This window comes from Chiloscyllium plagiosum, unplaced genomic scaffold (assembly GCF_037043375.1).
Source record: "Chiloscyllium plagiosum isolate Xiang-an unplaced genomic scaffold, Cpla_swu_hap1 HiC_scaffold_6, whole genome shotgun sequence".
NCBI classification, from domain to species: domain Eukaryota; kingdom Metazoa; phylum Chordata; class Chondrichthyes; order Orectolobiformes; family Hemiscylliidae; genus Chiloscyllium; species Chiloscyllium plagiosum.
In genome coordinates, this window is record NW_028270144.1 from 98,146,314 (window position 1) to 98,166,293 (window position 19,980).

General features: G+C 36.5%; 1 protein-coding gene across 4 annotated transcripts in view; it reads right to left on the minus strand.

The window, feature by feature from the left end:
* LOC148149819 (serine/threonine-protein kinase DCLK1) overlaps positions 1-19,980 on the minus strand; it is a 349,709-nt gene that overhangs the window by 36,261 nt on the left and 293,468 nt on the right. For 2 of the 4 annotated variants that reach the window (XM_087988259.1, XM_087988258.1), the window contains exons 14-17: positions 18,677-18,773; positions 14,067-14,147; positions 11,953-12,006; positions 9,808-9,921 (exon numbers count right to left, since the gene is read on the minus strand). In XM_087988259.1, coding sequence (XP_087844385.1) covers positions 9,808-9,921; positions 11,953-12,006; positions 14,067-14,147; positions 18,677-18,773 — 346 coding nt within the window. The remainder of the gene's footprint in view (positions 1-9,807; positions 9,922-11,952; positions 12,007-14,066; positions 14,148-18,676; positions 18,774-19,980) is intronic. The other 2 variants (XM_087988261.1, XM_087988260.1) reach the window with 1 other exon arrangement.

A 19,980-nucleotide genomic window follows, 5' to 3' on the forward strand; every position in this document is an offset into this window, starting at 1 on the left:
GTTTTTAATTTATAAATTAGGTTATAATATGTCATATTTTATTTTGGAAAACATCTGAAGTCTATTATTTATTCAGAAATATTTATTTGCTGTAATATTACACACAAGTTTTTTTTTCACAAAGCAAAATTTTTTTTCTCTATTTGGACCTTTAAAGCCGAAATGCAGAATTAGCTAGTATTATTGTCAATTTTAAAATATGGGTTAATAAAACAGCAGATCAAGTTTTAGAATCAGTCAGGTCAGTTCTGAATAAAATTAGGTCTTACTTCATATCACTGTTAATATCTTTAAAATAGATGTTTCGTATGGCATTTATTTATTTTTTTCTAACAGATGGTGCCAGTTCAGTTGCAAGTGGTCATCTTGAAAATCATGATACCATATGACTACACCATATGACCAAAAAACCTTTTTTTGTTTGGCTGTCTGTTTATTCCAAGCTAAAAATACCAGTTTAAACTGCAACAGTTTCTGTTTAAATTGACCTTACAAGGAAAGGCATTTTCTGACCATAAATATAAAGCTTTTCTACATAAAATATTGTCCAATTTGTGTTGTGGTGCTTTGGCACATCTTACACATTACCAAAACAACGTTTTTTTTATTCTGAGAAGCTGCCCTCAAGCTATATCCACGCTCTTCATTTGATCATATCCATTGCTTTTAACAGATGGAAGCCATTTCCTCTTACCCACAGATGCCATCTGGTGGTTGTTTAATTTGTGCAATTTTTTTGTAACTTTCTTTAAATGGCATGAAAGAATGTAACAGTTAAGTCTCCAGTAATTAGTTAATTCTCATTTCTCTTCTGTATGTTATTTAAGGATTACCACTTTTAAAATAATTAATCGGTGGCATGGTGACTAAGTGGTTCGCACTGCTGCTTCACAGTGCCAGGGACCTGGGTTCAATTCCAGATTTGGGTGACTGTTTGTGTGGAGCTTGCAAATTCTCACTGTTTCTGCTGGTGCTCTGGTTTCTTCCCACAATCTGAAGATGTGCAGATCAGGTGGACTGGCAATGCTATTTTGCTGTTAGTGTGCAGACTAAGTGAATTAGTCATGGGAGATGTAGGATTATGGGGATAGAGTGGGATGCCCTTCAGAGGATTGGTGCAGATGTGATGGGTTGAATGGTCTCCTTCTGCCCTGTAGGGATACTATTAATCAACTTGTTAGTTATACAAATGTTTTGGATGTGACTATAGGAGGTGTGGTTAGTACGTTTGCAAATGATGGGCTACTTCAGAGTGCAATGAGATCTTGATCAGATGGCCCAGAGAGTGGTAGATGAAGTTTAATTTAAATGAATGTGAGGTGCTGTATTTTGGTAGGCCAAATCAGGGCAGAACCTATACACTTATTGGTAGGGCCCTACGGAGTATTGCCAAACAAAGACCGTGGAGTGCAGGTGCATAGTTCCTTGAAAGTGGAGTTGCAGGTAGACAAAGTAGTGGAGAAGGCGTTTGGTATGCTTGTTTTTATTGGTCACTGCATTGAGTATAGGAGCTAGGAGGTCATGTTGTGGCTGTAAAGGACATTGGTTAGGCCACTTTTGGAACACTGTCTTCAATTCTGGTCTCCCTACTAAAGAAAAGATATTAAGAAACTTGAAAGGGTTCAGAAAAGATTTACAAGGATGTTGCCAGGGTCAGACGGTTTGAGCTATAAGCTGAAAAGGCTAGGGCTAATTTTCCTGGAGCATTGGAGGCTGAGGGGTGACCTTATCAAAGTTCATAAAATCATGAGGGGCATGGATAGGGTGAACAGTCAAGGTCTTCTTCCCATGCTGGGGGAATCTAAAATGAAAGGGCATAGGTTTGAGGTGAGACGGGAAAGATTTAAAGGGACCTAAGGGGCAACTTTTTCACGTGTGATGCATGAATGGAATGAGTTGCCAGATTAAGTAGTAGAGGCTGGTACAATTACAGCATTTAAAAGGCATCCGGATGGGTATATGAATAGGAAGGATTTAGAGGGATATGGAGCATTTACTGGTAAATAGGACTAGATTAATTTAGGATACCTGGTCAGTGTGGACTGGTTGGACCTAGGGGTGTGTTTCCATGTTGTACATCCCTATGACTCTACAATGACTCTTCCAAATTTAATAAGTAAAGCTTAAAAATGTTTTACAAGGTAAATTGAACAATTGCATTGGAAAGCTTAGTGAATATTGTACTATCACTGTACCTACTTTGTAGGATATGTTAATATAAAACATTAATTTCCAGCTATTGTTGACAGTTATTTCAATAAATTATTTACAAAAGGTTAACAAGTTTGATTTACTAATAGAATTAGTAATAATTCTAATAGAAACTAATTTAACTGAGAAATCGCACTAGTTCTCAAACTTGTAAGATTACAATACAATAGCAATGTTTTTGGTGACCTCATTCCTGCTAAGCTAATTGATGCTAATGTTAATTTTGCAAGGATTTTATTTACTACTTTCTGTTCAGGGTGGACGTAGAAAAGAAACCTATCTACAGTGTATTTCTTTGCTTCAACAAGTATCAATAACTTAAGTTACTGTAATATCCCTTACAATATTATGACCATTATTGCATCTCATAGGCCAGACTTATGAATCTATGATTAATAGTGAATATTAAAATATGTGAAAGTCATTTGAATAAGGTCATCCCTCAGTCTCTGACACTCTAGGAACATTAGCCCAAGCCTATTCAGCTTATAGCTCAAACCCTCTGCAGAACTTTGTAAAAATTAATTATAATTTAAGAAAATATAATTTAGGTAAAAGAGGTTACATTAGCTTAGAAGTTCCAGAAGGCATGTACGTGAGGAAACAACTCCTCACCACCAGGCATATCCTGTTAGAAACCTTAGCCATTTTGTGCCTGACCCCAAAAGAAATGACTGGCCTCACAGGATATGTTAGAGGTTAGAGGTTATTCTCAACTCATAGAACATGTCAAAGAGTTGAACAAAGAAGACATATCTGATTGAAGTCCTGTGGTGACTCTGGGGTCAAAAGCAAAACCAGTGCAGAAATGTAGTTTCTAATATGTAAATTATTTCAAGAGCAAAACATGAAACTGAAATAGCCTATTTCCATTAAAAGTCAATCCCTCTGACAGATACAACTAATTCTGTACTATGCAGTGTCTAATCCTCTCATTAGATGCAGAGGGGAAGGTCTTTTTTAAAAATAAATTTCTTAGATGTGAAAGTTGTCATTAACGTGCATTTAAAGTGGACTTTGTGAGATTAAAAGAAACAGCTTTTGAAAAATATGTAAAAATAGGAGCACAAATGAACAGGAAAGGGTTAACACTGGCAGCTTACATACAATATCCTGTAATTGACTGTTACCGATCCTAGTACTTAATAGAACATAATTTGTAAAATGGACAGAAAATCAATTACTTTGAATTTTTAACCAAATCTATAGTGAACAGCCTAAGTTAAAACTTACTCCTCTTGCTTGCCATCAGATGTACTATAACCTACTACCAGACATTTGATGAACCATTGAAATAGGAAACTGTGCAACTTCTGTCAGAAGTCCCTGGACAATGCTTAAAATATTCATGTTTTTCCTCACCACATTTTACATCTCAACAGCACTGTCACATGACCATCATAGAAAAGCTCAGCTTTGTCCTCATTTGACATTGACACGCACTGACATCTCCAGCAGGGATTACAGGAGGAATTTGGCCATTTTGTTCTACATCCTAGGTCAAGGGCAGAGGCCCCTGCTGTCATCCTAGATTACTGAATCTAGGACTAACTAAGTAGCAAATCTGGGAGCATACAACAGGACGCACTTACTCAGCCATTAGAAAATTCTGACATTATTTAGTTTACAAAGCTTGCAGTATTGTATTAGGGATGGAATTTATTTAATTTAGCAACCCGCTTTACTAGCAAGTTCTCCCTACATTTCTATTGCAAGTAATTTAAAATTGCAATAACGATGTAGAATCATATTTTTACGGGAACATTAACAAATAATAAAAATTTTCATAATATCAAAAATAATTTTTCATGCTCTATCAAGAAATACCTTGAGAATGCAATACAACTATCATTGTTCTAATCTTTCTATCTTTTCTGTCCATTTAATTTTCATCTCTCCAACATTCACATCATTGTCTAAGCTACTGGTTACTGTTTCCAGGTTTGTGCAAACAAGAGGTCTGGTTATTTTACTGATTAGATTTTCTTTTTCCCACTGTGGCTAAGAATGTTACACTCATTCCATCCAACTGATAGACTGCATTGAAAAACTATTGTGCAACACATATCTTGAATGAGATATTATGCAGTAAATATCCAAACACATTGGTTAAAGAGCAACTTTTGTTATGTCAACAAAAGCAAAATGCTGCAGTAGCTGCGATGAACCAAACAAACCTTCTGGAAATGCACAGCAATTGAACTGTAGAGCAATTCCAGTATTTTCGATTATTGTTTAAATCATTAAAGAACACAAGAAATTGGAGCATAAGTGGACCATATGGCCTTTGAGCCTGCTCCAGCATTCAACACAATTATGGCTATCCTAGACTTCAACTCCACTTGCTTACTTTCTCCCAAATCCCTTGGATTCCCTGAGGAATGCATATTCTGTCCATCTCTATCTTAGACATATCCAATGATGAAGCACCTTAAACTTTATGGGTTAGAGAATTACAATGATTCATAACCTGTTCAGGTAAGTAATTTCTCTCATCTCAGCCTAAATGATCAGTTCCTTTTGCTTAGACTGTGTCCCCATGTTTCAGAATCCCTGACCAGCGGAATCAATCTCTCAATATCTATCCTATCAAATTTCTTCAAGAATATTGGATGCTTCAATAAAGTAAACACTCATTCTTATAAACTCCAGATGATATAGATCTAACTTACTCGACCTCTCATCATAGGACAACCCTGTCATTCCAGGAACCAATTTAATGAATTGATACTGTACCACCTTCAATGCAGATATAGTCATGGAACAGTCCAATTTTTATACATATTAATCAACCACCATGTTATAAGTACGATATCCCAAATGATTATTTAACGCCTATTAGGAGTTTCGTTGTACCTTACATATTTATATTTTGCTGAGAAGACAGAAAATTGGATTATATTTGGGATTAGATAATGCCAACATATGCAATAATGAAATGATATTAAAAAACAGTAATAAAACTCATGACAATAACCCACTGTTTTACACTTGCTACAAAAGATCAAAATCCTTCATTATTACATGTGTTCTTTGGAGCTTTGTTTGGGGGATGATATTCTACATTTCAATTTATTAATAATTTAACTACTGTGGTGACTGAATAATTCGAATTCCATTTTTATAATATGGATTTACAGGATTTTCACAAATGCTTTGGGAATTGCACTCTGCTATTTTGCTGTGCAAGTCTTAAATTAGTGAACTTTCCTATAATCAAACTGTCGTAACACAGGGTAGATTAGAGTTTCTAAAACAGACTTAATTGTAGCATTTTTTTACAGTCTCTGTCAGATTAACTATTTTATTTATGACAGCTACAAATAAATCAGCAAACAATTAAAGAATGAAAAAACTGACTACAAAGCAATGTAAATAGAATTATGAATACAGATCACTTTTAACCAAGGTTAAATAGGCTATTTTTGGTTGAAGGAATTTGATGAAATGTAAATTTAATTAATAGTCTTTGGCAAAGCTTTTAATAAATGAGTGTCAAATGGAAGCCACTTTAATCAAATACATCAAATTCTTGATGTTTCTAGTTTGGTGATTTAATCCCTTGCTTTCAGTTCATCTACTAACCCTGTCAAAAAAATAAAGCTATGTTGCTACAGCAATCTCTACATGGAAAATGATGCAACAACAATACTTCTCTTTATAGAATAGCAATTTTCAAACAATATTTTGTGTAGGAAAACAAAATATTTGTTAGCAACAACGTTTAACCTAGAAAGGCCTAAAGTAGAAATAAGTAGCTTTGAAAAATCCATTTGGTCGTAAAATGGAAATAAATTTATGGCTATGGTTAACTATTCCAATCAACACCACAAAACTTCATGCAAAATTAATTAGCAGACTGTCAAATGCAAAGAAAGCCTTACTAATATAGATCACCTTCAATGGCCTCAGGGCAACCTAAAATACTTTACAGATTATTAATTATTTTTGAAAAGTAGTCACTGTTGTATTGTAGGTAAAAGTAGTAGCCCATTATGCACAGCAAGCTTCTACAACCAAAAATAAAACAAAGACTGGATCATCTGTGTGTTAAATAGTTGTGCTCATGTGAATTACCGAAAATTCTATTTTTCTTTTTGCGAATAATTTACTTTTCTATAGCACCTTTCACATCCTCAAGATATCCCAAATAGATTCAGTGCCTACGGATTAGTATTAAAGTATAGATAAACTGTTGTTACGTAAGTTCAGCAAACAATGTAAACATATAATCAAGACCAATGGACAGCTATATAACAGATGGCCCCTTAATTAATTTTCCAACGAGTTTTTATACTCCTGATGACCCATTATACTAGAGCAATGATGCTGTAAATTATTGAGTCTTGCTATCATTTAAGCTCTTCTATTCCTATGCACTGGGTATTGCAAAGCTGTGCAACAGATTTGTACCAGAACAGATTTGCGTGCCTACGGTAATTGTTTTTAATCATTCATAGGGTATGGGGCAACATTCGCTGGGCCAACATTTATTGCCCGTCCCAGTTAGTCTTAAGAAGGTGGTGGTAAGCTGTCTTCATGAACCATTGCAGTCAATTTCCTATAGGTAAGCCCACAGTGCTGTTAGAGAGGGAGTTGCTTTTATTAAACCTGTAATTGTCTATTTGAAAGTTTTCCAAACATACTTATGCAAGAAGCACATTGTAAGAAGAGGTTAGAACTTAACTATAGATAAGAACGGGAACACTGTGGGAATGAGGTTGATGCGTTAAAATAATTAAATAGGAAGAAAAAGTTGGAAAGCTGAAAATCTGAAATAAACACAAAATGCTGGAAATATAAGCTAGGCCCATTGATTCTAACGCATCCTATCTAAAACATTAACATACTATTTTCCTTTCAGATCCTATGTAGCACCAGCATTTTCTGTTTGTACTTTAGTATTGGAACAACATTTTGGAGGGGTATCATAAAAGGATCTCAGCCTTCTTGCTAAAAATAAGTGAACAGCAAAAGAAAATTATTAAATATTTTTCTTATTTTGTCTCACTTCTTGTATTTATGAACTAACAAGTTACAACAAAATAATTTTTAAAGCAAAAAGCGCACTTGATCTTTCATATCCTGCTGGCATTCACATATTACTTACATGGTATACTGTTTAGTTAATATACTGAAGTACAAAGAGCAAATCTGCTGGCCAGGAATTACCTATTGTGATGGTCATTTCGCCTACATACATAGGTGAATTGTACACATGCTATGGTGCAACAGTAAATTATTTATGAATGAAAACCAATTTTGTTTTTTTTTATTTTTCATACTTGTTTATATTTTGGATTGAGTTATAATAATTGCTCAGAAAGCCTCTCATTATTTAGATTACGAGGGTTTGATGTTCAAATAAAGCTGAAAATGTTAATAGAAGCATTATGGTACCATAGTGAATAATTTCAATGAGTTATTCAGAACATTTAAAATGGATGCAGAAGTTGTCTATTAGCTCTTCAAGCTCTGTTGTTCAATACGTTTGTGGCTGATCTTTTACCTCAATTTCACCTTCATGTCCTATTTGCATATCTCCTTGGTGTCAAAAAACCTATCAACCTTTGCCTTCAGTATACCAACAACTAAGCTTTCACAGCTTCTTAGGATACAAAATTCCCAGATTAATAATTCGTTGAATGAAGTAGATTCTCCTCAGCTCAGTCTTATATAGCCGGTCCCTTATTTTAAGACTGCATGTTCTAGAGTCCTCAGCTAAAGGAATCACTTTCTCAGCATCTACACTGTCAATTCCTTTAAGAATCAATATGCTTCAATTAGCTCACTTCTTATTGTTTTAATGTCAAGGCTCCTCCAGAAGCTTGATCATGTAAGACAAAACCACCATCCCAGGAACCAGTTTCGTAAATCTTTATTACAGTCCCTCTAGCACAAATATATCCTTCTTTAGGCAAAAAGACCAAAGCTACACACAATGCAAGTGTGGTCTCATTACTATAATTGCAATAAGATTTCTTTAGTCTTAGATTGTAATCTTTTACCTGCAGATTAATTTTCTGTGATTCATGTACAAGGTCACTCATTCCTCAATCCTCAAATGTGAAAACATTTCTCAGTCTCTCACCATTCAAACTGCATGTCTTTAAAATAGTTTTGTACCAAAGCAGATAATTTCACACACATTGTATTCCATTTGCCATGTACTTGCTGACTCCTCAACCTGTCTACAATCCTCTGCAGCTTTTTTGCATCTTCCTTGCCACTAGCTGTTTCATATAACCTTATGTTGGCAGCAAAACTGTACATGTTACACCCAATCCCCTCATCTAAGTCTTTAATATAAAGTAAATAGCTGAGCCCCAAGTATGATTCTTGTCATACTCTGTTAGTTAAACTTTGCCAGCTTAAAAATATCTCCTTTATTCATATTTTTCCTAAATTTACGCATGCTAAGGTATAAATATTTTACAACACAATCATAGTTTTACATGCATTTTCACAATTTTTGTTCTATTTTTATCTAAAAATCATGACAATATATAAAGGGATGGAGAACAAAAATAGCGTAGCTAATTTTTATCTAGTCTTATTTCTGTTATTTTTCAGTGTATGCATATGCTAGCCTGGAAGATTTTGCTGATATCAGAAAAGCACACCTTGCAACATTACCGATGATCCTTCAAGGGCATATTATTGAAACAATCCAAATTTATACTACTTATTTATATTCCTGCCAGATTTAAAATCTCCTGTTATGTATACATTTTATATACACAGATGGGATCTTGAATGGCACAAATACTTTATTGCTATTGACAAACAAGTTCCAACAACATGAATGTCTTCATTGGTTTTTCAGTCTAGTTATTATTTCTGAGATGGAATTAGACTACGCTGGGCCACTAGTTCACAGACTATGCTATTTGATGCCATGAAAATGTGCAGCAAAGTAAAATGAGGTCAGCAGAAAGTTATTCTGCATATTAAAATGAAGTTTTTTTTTAAAAAGGAAGTTTTGTAATTGCAACCTTTCCAACTCATGATCTATCAGTATGAATGGATATTAAATATGCGGAGTACAACATGATATGATGACAGAACCATTTATCATCAAGACTGCACTAAGCCAGTCCTTATTAGGTCTGTCTCATCCTTGTGTAGATTTTTGCACCACATCATCTTTCTCCCTTGCACTACAGGATTCTTATCAAGGCTAATCATGAAAAGTTGTTCCATTCAATAAGTACCCTGCAAAAAATGTCTGAGCATTTATATTTTAGGTCTAAATATATAAATTTCACTAATGTTGTTGAATTTACAGTATCCATTTTGTTTTGCTGACAGAAACTATATGAAAATCAGTGTTTTGTTTATCCCTCTTTGCAGAGATTTCAGTTTTTAAAACAAAATAAACAGCAGAACATTTACAGTTCCCATGGATTCCACTGCATTATGATGTTTATTTTTATTTTGAAGGGTGGTTAGATAGGCTAAGAAAAATATAGGTACTTTATCAAGGAACTGAGAAAGAAAAACAATGTTTCTTTGAATTTTAACCATGTCAGTTACAAAATGAATACTGTCATTTCCAGGATATAATGTCAATGATTAATAATTATTGATGCTTACTGCTATCACAGACACTCCAGCTGAAGTATTGCTCGGTTTGGGGCCTGTGTTAAAATGTTTCTGCAACTTTCCAGCCACCGATAGTTGATACTCATTCTCTGGCAACCCATCATCCTACAGGAAAAGGGATAAAAAGGTAAAAGTAAGGCAAGTTATGATATGAAAAGTATTTTTCAAACAATTTTTCCACCTCTCTGAAAATTACAAGCTGGCATGATGCTGAAATAGGAGTAATGGGATTTATATACTTTATGTTTGTCAGAGAGTCATAGAGGCATACAGCATGGAAACAGACCCTTCAGTCCAACTCGTCCATCCCGACCAGATATCCTAAATAAATCTAGTCCCATTTGCCAGCACTTGGCCCATATCCCTCTAAACCCTTCCTAATCACATACCAATTCAGATGCCTTTTAAATGCTGTAATTGTACCAGCCTCCACAATTTCCTCTGGCAGCTCAGTCCATACATGCATGCCATCTGCATGAAAAAGTTTCCCCTTAGGTCCCTTTTAAAACTTTCCCGTCTCACCTTAAATGTATGCCGTCCAGGAAAAAGGTTTTGTCTATTTACCCTATCCAAGCCCCTCATGACTTTACAAACTTCTATAAGATCATCCCTCAGCCTCCAACGCTCCAGGGAAATTAGCCCCAGTCTATTTTGCCTCTCCCTACAACTCAAACCCTCCAACCCTCGCAACATCCTTGTCTTTTCTGAACCCTTTCAAGTTTCACAACATCCTTCCTTTCGCAGGGAGACCAGAATTGCATGCAGTATTCCAATCATGGCCTAACCAATGTCCTGTACAGCTGCAACGTGACCTCCCAACTCCTATTCTCAATGCACTGGCCAATAAAGGAAAGCATATCAAATGCCTTCTGTCAATGAAGAATTTAGCAGGTTCCCCAGGTCAGATGTACCATGGATACCTGAAGACTAAAGTACTCTAATATCCCATAAAATACCAAAACTGAACATTTAAACCCTTTACTTAAACAGTGTAACATTTCTACTTCTCACTTTGGTCACCTTGAAGTCAACCAGTGCTAAAATATGCATTACGTCCTGTGAAGGTGAGAATTTTCAACCAGAGGATCAGTTGAAATAGGACTGCTCAAATTAATAAATTCCTGATGAAGGGCTTTTGCCTGAAACGTCGTTTCTCCTGCTCCTCGGATGCTGCCCAACTTGCTGTGTTTTTCCAGCACCACACTCTCGACTCTAATCTCCAGCATCTGCAGTCCTCACTTTCGCCTGGCTCAAATTAATGTTACCCTTGGAACGATAAGTGTAGCCTTTGGTTTCAGTTATTTGCAATGCAGCCACATCTAGATCCAAGATGAAAAGGGGAACTTTAGCACTTTCTTTTGCCTTCAAACTGCAATTTTTAATGTTTTAACTCACTGGATAACTAACTGATTTGCTGTTTTTAAATATGTTCTTATTTGTTTTTCCAGCAATAATTATATTGGTTACAACATGCCTTGGCTGGAAGGTTCATTCCTTCCATTAGCATTGTTGATTTTGATTTGGAAACAGTCATTGTTTCTTCTTAGATTTGATCATGATATTTTTCAGGGCAGAGGTGAACTATCAATGATAGACTGAACTGGACCAGCCGCATAAATACAGTACCTAGAATAGGTCTGAGGCTGAGAATTCTGTAGCGAGTAACTCACCTCCCAACTCCCCAAATCCAACTTCTGCAAGGCAATAGTCAATGAAATACTTGCCTTGATGAGCACAGATTCAACAACACCCATGAAGTTTGACAAAAACAGGGTGGCACGGTGGCTCAGTGGTTAGCACTACTACCTCACAGAGCCAGCGACCCGGGTTTGATTCCTGCCTCGGGTGATTGTCTATGTGGAGTCTGTGCGGGTTTGCTCCGGTTTCCTCCCACAATCCAAAGATGTGTTAGTCAGGAGAATTGGCAATGCTAAATTGCCCATAGTGTTAGGTGCATGAGTCAGGGGTAATGTGTCTTGGTGGGTTACTCTTCAGAGGGTCGGTATGGACTTGTTGGACTGAAGGGCCTGTAGGGAATCTAATAATAAAAAAAACCTACTTGATTGGTACCCCATCTACTATCTTTAATGTTTACTTTCTCCATCATTAAGCCACAATAGCAGAAGTGTACTTCACCTTGAGGATGCAATACAGCAGTTCACCAAGGCTTCCTCCAGTGCATCTCCCATACTATGAAGAACAAACAAGATAAGCACGTAGGAATGCCACTGCCTGGAAGTTCCTCTCCGAGTTACACACAATCCTGATTTTGAACCATGTTATGAATCTTTCAATGTCACTGGCTCAAAGTCATGAAACCCCCTCCATACAATACTATGGGAGTACCTACTTTATATGAACTTCAATTCAAGAAGATGGCTCAATAAGACCATCTTAAAGTGAAGTAAGGGATGGGAACTAAGTGATGGTCCTATCAGCAACATTCACATGTAAATGAATGAAAAAACATCTAATTAAAGAGATGCTATGTAAATCGAAGCAACGATGTAATGCTATGAATCAGCACTGAATATATGCAATAAAATTAGAAGCATTCGATATAATGATCTATGAGCAACAACTTGCATGCGTAAAAGAATTTGAAATGAAAGATCCCAAGATACCAGGGATGGAAGAAAGAAAATCTTGCACTTATATAGCATGAGACATCTCAAATATTTATAGTCAATGAAATACTTTTGAAGTGTGGTCACTGTTGTACTGTAGGAAATGTGTTGGCAACTTGCTCACAGCAAATTCCTACAGGTAGGAATGTGATGATGACGAGATCATTTGTTTTTTGTCATGTTGGTTGAAAGATAGATATGGAGTAACTTCAGGGAAGTTACACCAGGAGTAACTTCCCTGTTCTTCTACAGAAAGGATGCCATGGGATCTTTCACATCTACTCTAGTCAGCAGGTTTAATGAAATGTAACATTTCAACTGAAAAATGGCACCTCCACAATGCAACATTTCATGAGCGCATACAAATGCATCAGCATAATGTTTACGCTCAAGCCCTGAAGAGAGGCTTGGACCTGGAACTTTGTCTAGTGCTACTAAAAGAGTTATGGCTGACACACTAAAATGCAGTTTAAGTACTCTGTGAATAGTCTACTGTGGGAAAAGGAACTAATTATGATTTGAGTAGTACTGGAATATATGCAAAGTTCTTAAAAAGTGTCTCATAAATAGAAAGGCACAAAATAATATTTACAAAAAGTGATCTTCCCAGACTGTTAACTTCAAATCGACAGTCAATCATAGCTGTTTGCTCTGTTTCCTGGTGTATGGGAATAGTCTTTAACTATTCAAAAGCAACTGGTCCATTTATTTGTATTATTCTCTGATTTTACATGGAGTTTTAGTCTCTTAAAATCTTAAACATTATAGAAAGACAGTAACAAAGTAACAGTAGTAGACCATTTAGCCCCTCAACTCTTTCCACCATTTAAAGAGATCATGCCTGATCGTTGGCCTAACACTTCAACCTATATCCCTTAATACCTTTGTTTAACAAAAAAAACTATCTAATTGCAAATTTTCCTGAACAAATTGTACATTTTAAAATAGCAAACCAGTCAAGATTATTTTTAAAAATGCCTTTTTAAAAAGTTGGCACAGTGGAAATAATCACACTTATTTTGTGTTTCTCCTGTGAAAACCCTTCCAATTAAAAAAAAAATCCATCTGCTGTAAAATGTTATATTTGGTAAAATAGATTTAAAGTAAAACAGTATGCTTGTTAACATGCCAGGATGCTCCTTTTAGTATGAACATTCTGATCAACTACTATTATACATTTCTGTCCACCAATAGAGTTGCTCAATTTGCCAGAAATGCCATTTTCCATTATGTATTTAATTGGATATTTTGTGATAGTACCATAATAATAACAGACATGTTTACTACTGTGTGTATAAACATGCATTAAGGTGTGGAAACACAACTGTAATTCCAGCATTGTCTACCAGCTGCATTTGAAAGAATATAAATTCAAGCTATCATCAATATGTTATTGCTTCACTTTACATCTGCAGTATTTCTGGGAGACAATGCTGAACACAATAGCTTAGCCATATATCCATTATCACAGATGATCTGAAAAAATGTGTTAAACCAATTATAGAGATGAAAGAATTGTACAGACCAAGAAGAAACCTAAAAATAAAATTAAGCATTCTGCCAAAGTCATCAGTAATATGTCCCAGAGATCTGAAGTACGAGCACGCATTAAATAAGACTTACATTCACCCAAGGGTGATCCAACAACTGCTGTGCAGAATATCGCTGTTCTATATCAACCTGTAGCATCATAGTGATGAGCTCCTATAAAGTAAAAGGAATAATTATTTGAATACAAGAGTAGAGTTGAAGGATATTTATTCAATTAGACCAAAAAGGGAAACATTTAGAAAATGATTATTTGCTGTTTATGCACAACTGTAGACTAATCCAAAATTCACACTGTTGTAATTAGATAAATAAATATGGATTTTTAAAAACTTTTCAGGTGAATGACCTAATATTAGCTACTCTACTGACCACACTATTTAGTAATTCTTTGAGCACACTGTGCTAATTGCCAGAACTAATTGCCAACTCTTACTAATTTTTCAGTTGTGTTGTAGTGTAGGGAAGCATGCTCAATGATCCTTTAATAAATATGACTTTACTTTTTAGTAGATATATAACTTAACATGTGAAAACTTCTCAGTTCTTAATCTATCCCCTTTTCAACTATGTTTATCAATATGGTTAAAATAGTATGGCATGTGGCAGACATTTTAGAAAGTATCATGTAAACAGTATAGAAAGGTCATGACATTTTCCAAGCTTTCTCATATAAATCTAACAGTAACTTCAATCTCTACTTGTTAGTGAATCTATTCTTCCATTATTCAAAACTTTTGGTTACTTTAGGGTCTCTAGTTCTCCCAATCAATGCATTCAAGTTTGGTGAAATTTTAAGCTTTTGCTCCCCAGAAATTTTAATTGTTAATATTTCCCCAGCAATTCTGGAGAACAGTCAATTATTTTATAGATGATTATAGATCGTGGATTAAAATCTAAGCTATTCTACATATGTTCGACATTTATTGCCCATTCTGAATTGCCCTGGTTAAGGTGATCTTCAGCTGACTTCTGAACTGTTTCAGACCATGGGATTTAGGATTTTTACCAGCAACTGTAAAGGAATAGCAACATAGGTCCAAGTGAAGGTGTGTGGCTTGGCAGAGAAACATGCAAATGGTTACATGACTATGCAGCTGCTGCCCTGACCTCTGGGGCAATAAAGGTCACAGGTTTAGAAGGTGGTATTGGAGATGATTTGGTGAGTTACTGCACTGTATCTTGTAGATGGTACACACTACTTTCACAATGCGCCAGTGGTAAAGAAAATGGCTGTTGAAAGTCGTGGCTGGGATGGCAAACAAATGTACTTTGTTCTGAATAGGGTTATTGAGCTACACCTATCCCACAAGTGGATATTATTCCATCACACTCCTGTTTTGTGCCTTATAGATGGCGGGCAAGCTTTGGGGAATTAGGAACTGGCAGAATAACCTGTTCTTCTTGCCACAGTGTTAATATTGCTGGTCAGTTCCATTTCTGGTCAACAATAATCCCAGGATGTTAATACTGGGGCAATTAAGCAATGGAAGGTGTTACAGGGAAAGTAGACATCAGGAATGTTGGATCAGCCATTATCCTATATTAATGGTGCAGCATGCTCGATGGATAAAATGGGCTATTCATGTTCCTACTTCTTTTGGTCATATGATCTTAATTTTATTGAACATCAAGAAAATATAATCACTATCTAGCATCTGCATGGCGAGTGTTAATTGTTATTTATCAGCCCAAGATTGAATGGTCTCAAGGGCTATGAGCAAGTTGAGGACCCTGTGATAGGCAGTCAGCATCACTGAGAGAACTGGGCAAGGTGAAGACCCTGTAATAGTCAGTCAGCATCACTGAGAGAAGTGGGTGAAATGAGGGTCCTGTCACATTTATTTGGGATCTGATTTGAAGGTGGTGGGAATATTCTACTGTGCTTTTTGTATTCTGAAAAAATGAAGGCCAAATTCCCTCCAAACTTTGCCACCGTCTTAGATGTATCATCTATCTGGCAAAATAATCAAGCCACCATACAACCCTAATACTTTAGAATTTAATATTTCTAATTTTAATTTAAAATGATGCAGCAATCATTAGTAAGATATTACTTTGTGTGACTTTAAGTTAATTGAAATGTTTATCTGGCTCTCTTGACTACATCTAATTATGATATAATACATTTCGCTGAGTCAATGAAAAATTCTTTTATCCTGTTTACCATGACATGAAATATCATTCCAAATGCACTCATTTGAACTAGCCAAAATTGATATAATTACAAATGGCAGAATATTATACTAATTGCAGCTGCAGCCATTGTGGTGCAGTTGCATCCTGTCCTTCATTACATACAAACATTCCAGACATCAATAAATAAATTGAGTCAGGCCAAAGGGAAGTCTAGAATTTGTATCAAGGTAAATAAGCTTAACTAAATTAATTATTGATTTATGGTCCCATCAGTGTCATCTCAGTCATGGGATCAGTAATCATCTATGATAGCATTGAGACAGTCATATTATCCACATACTCTCCTAATTTTCGGCACCTACTTAAATCAATGAATTTTACATCGAATTATTTCACCATTTTAAAGTATTGCAGTATAATAGCAAAGTTCTGTGTAAGGAGAAAAGTAAAATTCTTCCAGAATAATAATCACTTGAAACGCAGTAACATTAGGACCTTTAGGCTGTAGAGTGAAAGTCCCCTTTAGCAGTTTTCAAAAGAAATCATATTTCTAATTTTATACTTTATCAACAACTGCACTACTATCTCTGTGTGCTGAGTGCAAAGGGAAGTCATATTCATATTACCAGCCTGCAGCATTGTAACAATGAGAAGAACAGTAATTTCTACAGATGTATTCAAATATTTTCTTGATTGGAATTGATAGTGACACAAGAACAGCCCAATGAAGATTTGCAAACCAATTATTCCATCTGCCTGCATGCAGAGACACCTGGCCTCCTGCAGCAGATTTGCTGAGGTTGTAATTCCGCTGAGTGGTATATTTACTCTGCACCTTATCATTCAGCAACATTCTGTCTGTGTCCAAATAAAGTACTTCCATGCATCGCCCAGTGTCAGAGCGCTCTAATTTAGTAGAAAGGAACACAATTAGATTGTGTAAGCCTGTGCCTTCAAGGGATTTTAAGAGTGCTATTGTACAAGAGAATCCAAAAATGTGGAATCAAAATCGTTCCATTCATAAACCACACTTGTAATAATTAATCTTTTAATGCAATGAACAATTAAACTTCTATGACATTTACTGTCCAGTTCTATCCAAGCATCAAAGGTAAAGCATATGGCTGACATTTAGAGGGAGCCATGTTTACCCCCCATCTCCAAAGTCCCAACTAAATGATCAGTGGTGAGCCCTGATGGCTGCCTTGCAGCAATTTAACTGCACTCTTGAATGTTCCTTGCACTGCACACGATCATTAACTTAACAATCATCATCAATCAGGTTCAAACCTAACATTCCTATGCCCCACCACACCCTCATATACTTAGCATTGCTGCAAGCCTCACACCCACATCACAGCTTGCACACACTGCCTGGTAATGAACCATGACCGCCACACCAAAACAAAATGTACAAACCCATTTTCACTTCCCTCTCTCTGTCAGTGCAAGATGACATGCAACCAGAGGCAGTAGAAGCTAATCAGAGAGAGAGAGAGAGGTATGCCTTTTGTCCCAAGTCCTGTAGTGTAGACTATGCTGTCTATTATTGGGATGCTAATCACTGAGGATATGGCCACGGGAGGGACTGAAATCATTGACAGTGTCATCACTCCTAATTCTCCTCCTTACATCACACACATTTCTTATTTTACAAGCTGCTTATGGGTGAAAGAATGCATCTCCTACTTTTGCCCCTCTTTATCCTACAAACTTGCCCTTTTTGCTTTTTGTCCTTTCAGAGATTCAAGTAGGCTAGAGGGCAATAGATAAACACCAAGAAGCATATGATCGTGAAGTCACACTATGGGTGGAATGATGTGGATGATGGCAAGAAGGTTGGAAAAATCAAGTAAAAAGTCCAGTGGGGAGCTTCTTTATGTCAAGAGCAATAGGGTGACATAACGGCTCAGTAACTGTGGATCCCATAGTCCAAAGATGTGCAGTTTATCTGGATTGGCCATGGTGAACTGCCCTAGAGTGTCAAGGGATAAGCAGCCTGGGTGGATTAGCCATGGGAAATGCAGGGTTACAGAGATAATGGGGGGGGGGGGGGGCGGTCTAGATGGGATAATCTTTGAAGGACTGTGCAGACTCCACTGTGGATTGAAACTAGAGCACCCATAGGAAACTCATGCAGACACTGGGAGAACGTGCAAATTCCATGCAGACAGCCACTGCCAGGTAGAATAGAATCCTAGTCCCTGTGAGGCAGCAATGCTAACCATTGAGCCACCATTGATTGATGATCTCTTTAGATACCAATCCTCTAACACTTGGTTTTGAAATTATACCTTAGGAGTCAAATAGTCACGCTAACCATATTTCCAATAGCCATTCACTGTGTGCACACTAATTTCATCACCAATATAACTTACCTGAAAAGTACAAGCAGACAAAGATGTGTTTTGGACCCTAGGTTTCCCCATAAATCTATGTTTCAAACAACAGGTGCTATCGATCTCAGTAAGGTACCATAAATCATTTAACTTGCATGCATGCCCTTCACCTTAATGGATTTCTGGCTAATATTGGCAGATACTCACTTTTGCAGAGTCAGAAATATTATCCCAATATGGTGATGGGAATTCCTGATGCCCCATCAGTATCTGGTCAAATAGAACATCTTGGTCATTGCTGTGCCTGTCAATAAGAAAATTTTGCATTTTAGTTACTGACACCTCTTCCTAATCTTTGTGAAATACATTAAGCAATTTTGTAATAAAATAGATAAAAGTATGCTTGTAACCACAATGGAATACTTATATGTGGTTTGGCGGATGAAAAATGTGCTTAGTTTCCCACCTGGAAAGCCAGGGTAACCTGCCTGCCGAGTTGGGAGTGTGGAGAAGCCTCCAAATGCCCCAATTTGGAAGCAATTAGACACATGAATGGGAAGCTAGAGGATCATGACCCCGAAGCTCACAGCCTCTGATTGGGATGCAAGTGTGGGCCTGCTACTGGCCTACAAACTTGCCCTGTCTTACCTATAGGCTCTTAATCTGATTGGCCCACCATCAGATGGGTTCTCTCAACAGCGGAGGTGACATGTTAGTCACCACCTTACACCCAACCCCCTACACTGGTTGCAAAAAGGGGAAAATAGTGTCTTATCTGTTGGAATACTTTTACAATCCTAGCTGTTGCCATGGTAATATGGTAAGTGTAGCATATCTTAATTATGAGTAAAATGAGTTGCCAGAATTGTTATAATAACTCTCATGTCTGAAAACAGTTTTTGAAGCAAAGGAAAATGGACACCATATGAAAGAGAAAATTGCTCAGAAGGAATGAAGAGGTAGGTAGCCAAAAACATAGTTCAACTAAAAGATGTTAGGGGACATTTGATAGAAAGAGAGAGCATTTTGAAGATTGTGTAAGGGCTTTCTAAAGGACAGAAGTAGCTAGTTATAACAGTGGTTACAGATAGCAGAGTGAAGTGAAGGCAAATTTGTATCTGAGAGTGGAGGGTATGCCAGAAGTTCTGAGCCTCCTGAGGAGATGACCAAATAGAATGCGTCAAAGTCAGTTCAGACTTAAAGATGTTGGCAAAAATCTTGAAAGTAATTTCTTTGTTCATGAGAGGCTTAATGAAGTTTGGGAAAAATATAGGTGAAGATCTAGAAGTTATGTTGTTGATAAGGGCATGGCTAAAATATTCTGAAGTTTATAGTGGGCAGAGATGGGTAAAGCTCAAAGACTCTGTTGGAGAAAGCAAGGTGTAATGTAATTTGGCAACAACTCATGAGAGGTAATGTTCCATTGATGCTGTCTTTAGTCACCTGTTATAAATACAAGAAAACATAGGTCAAGACAGCCCATTTCAAACTGGAGTCTAGTTTCCATACAT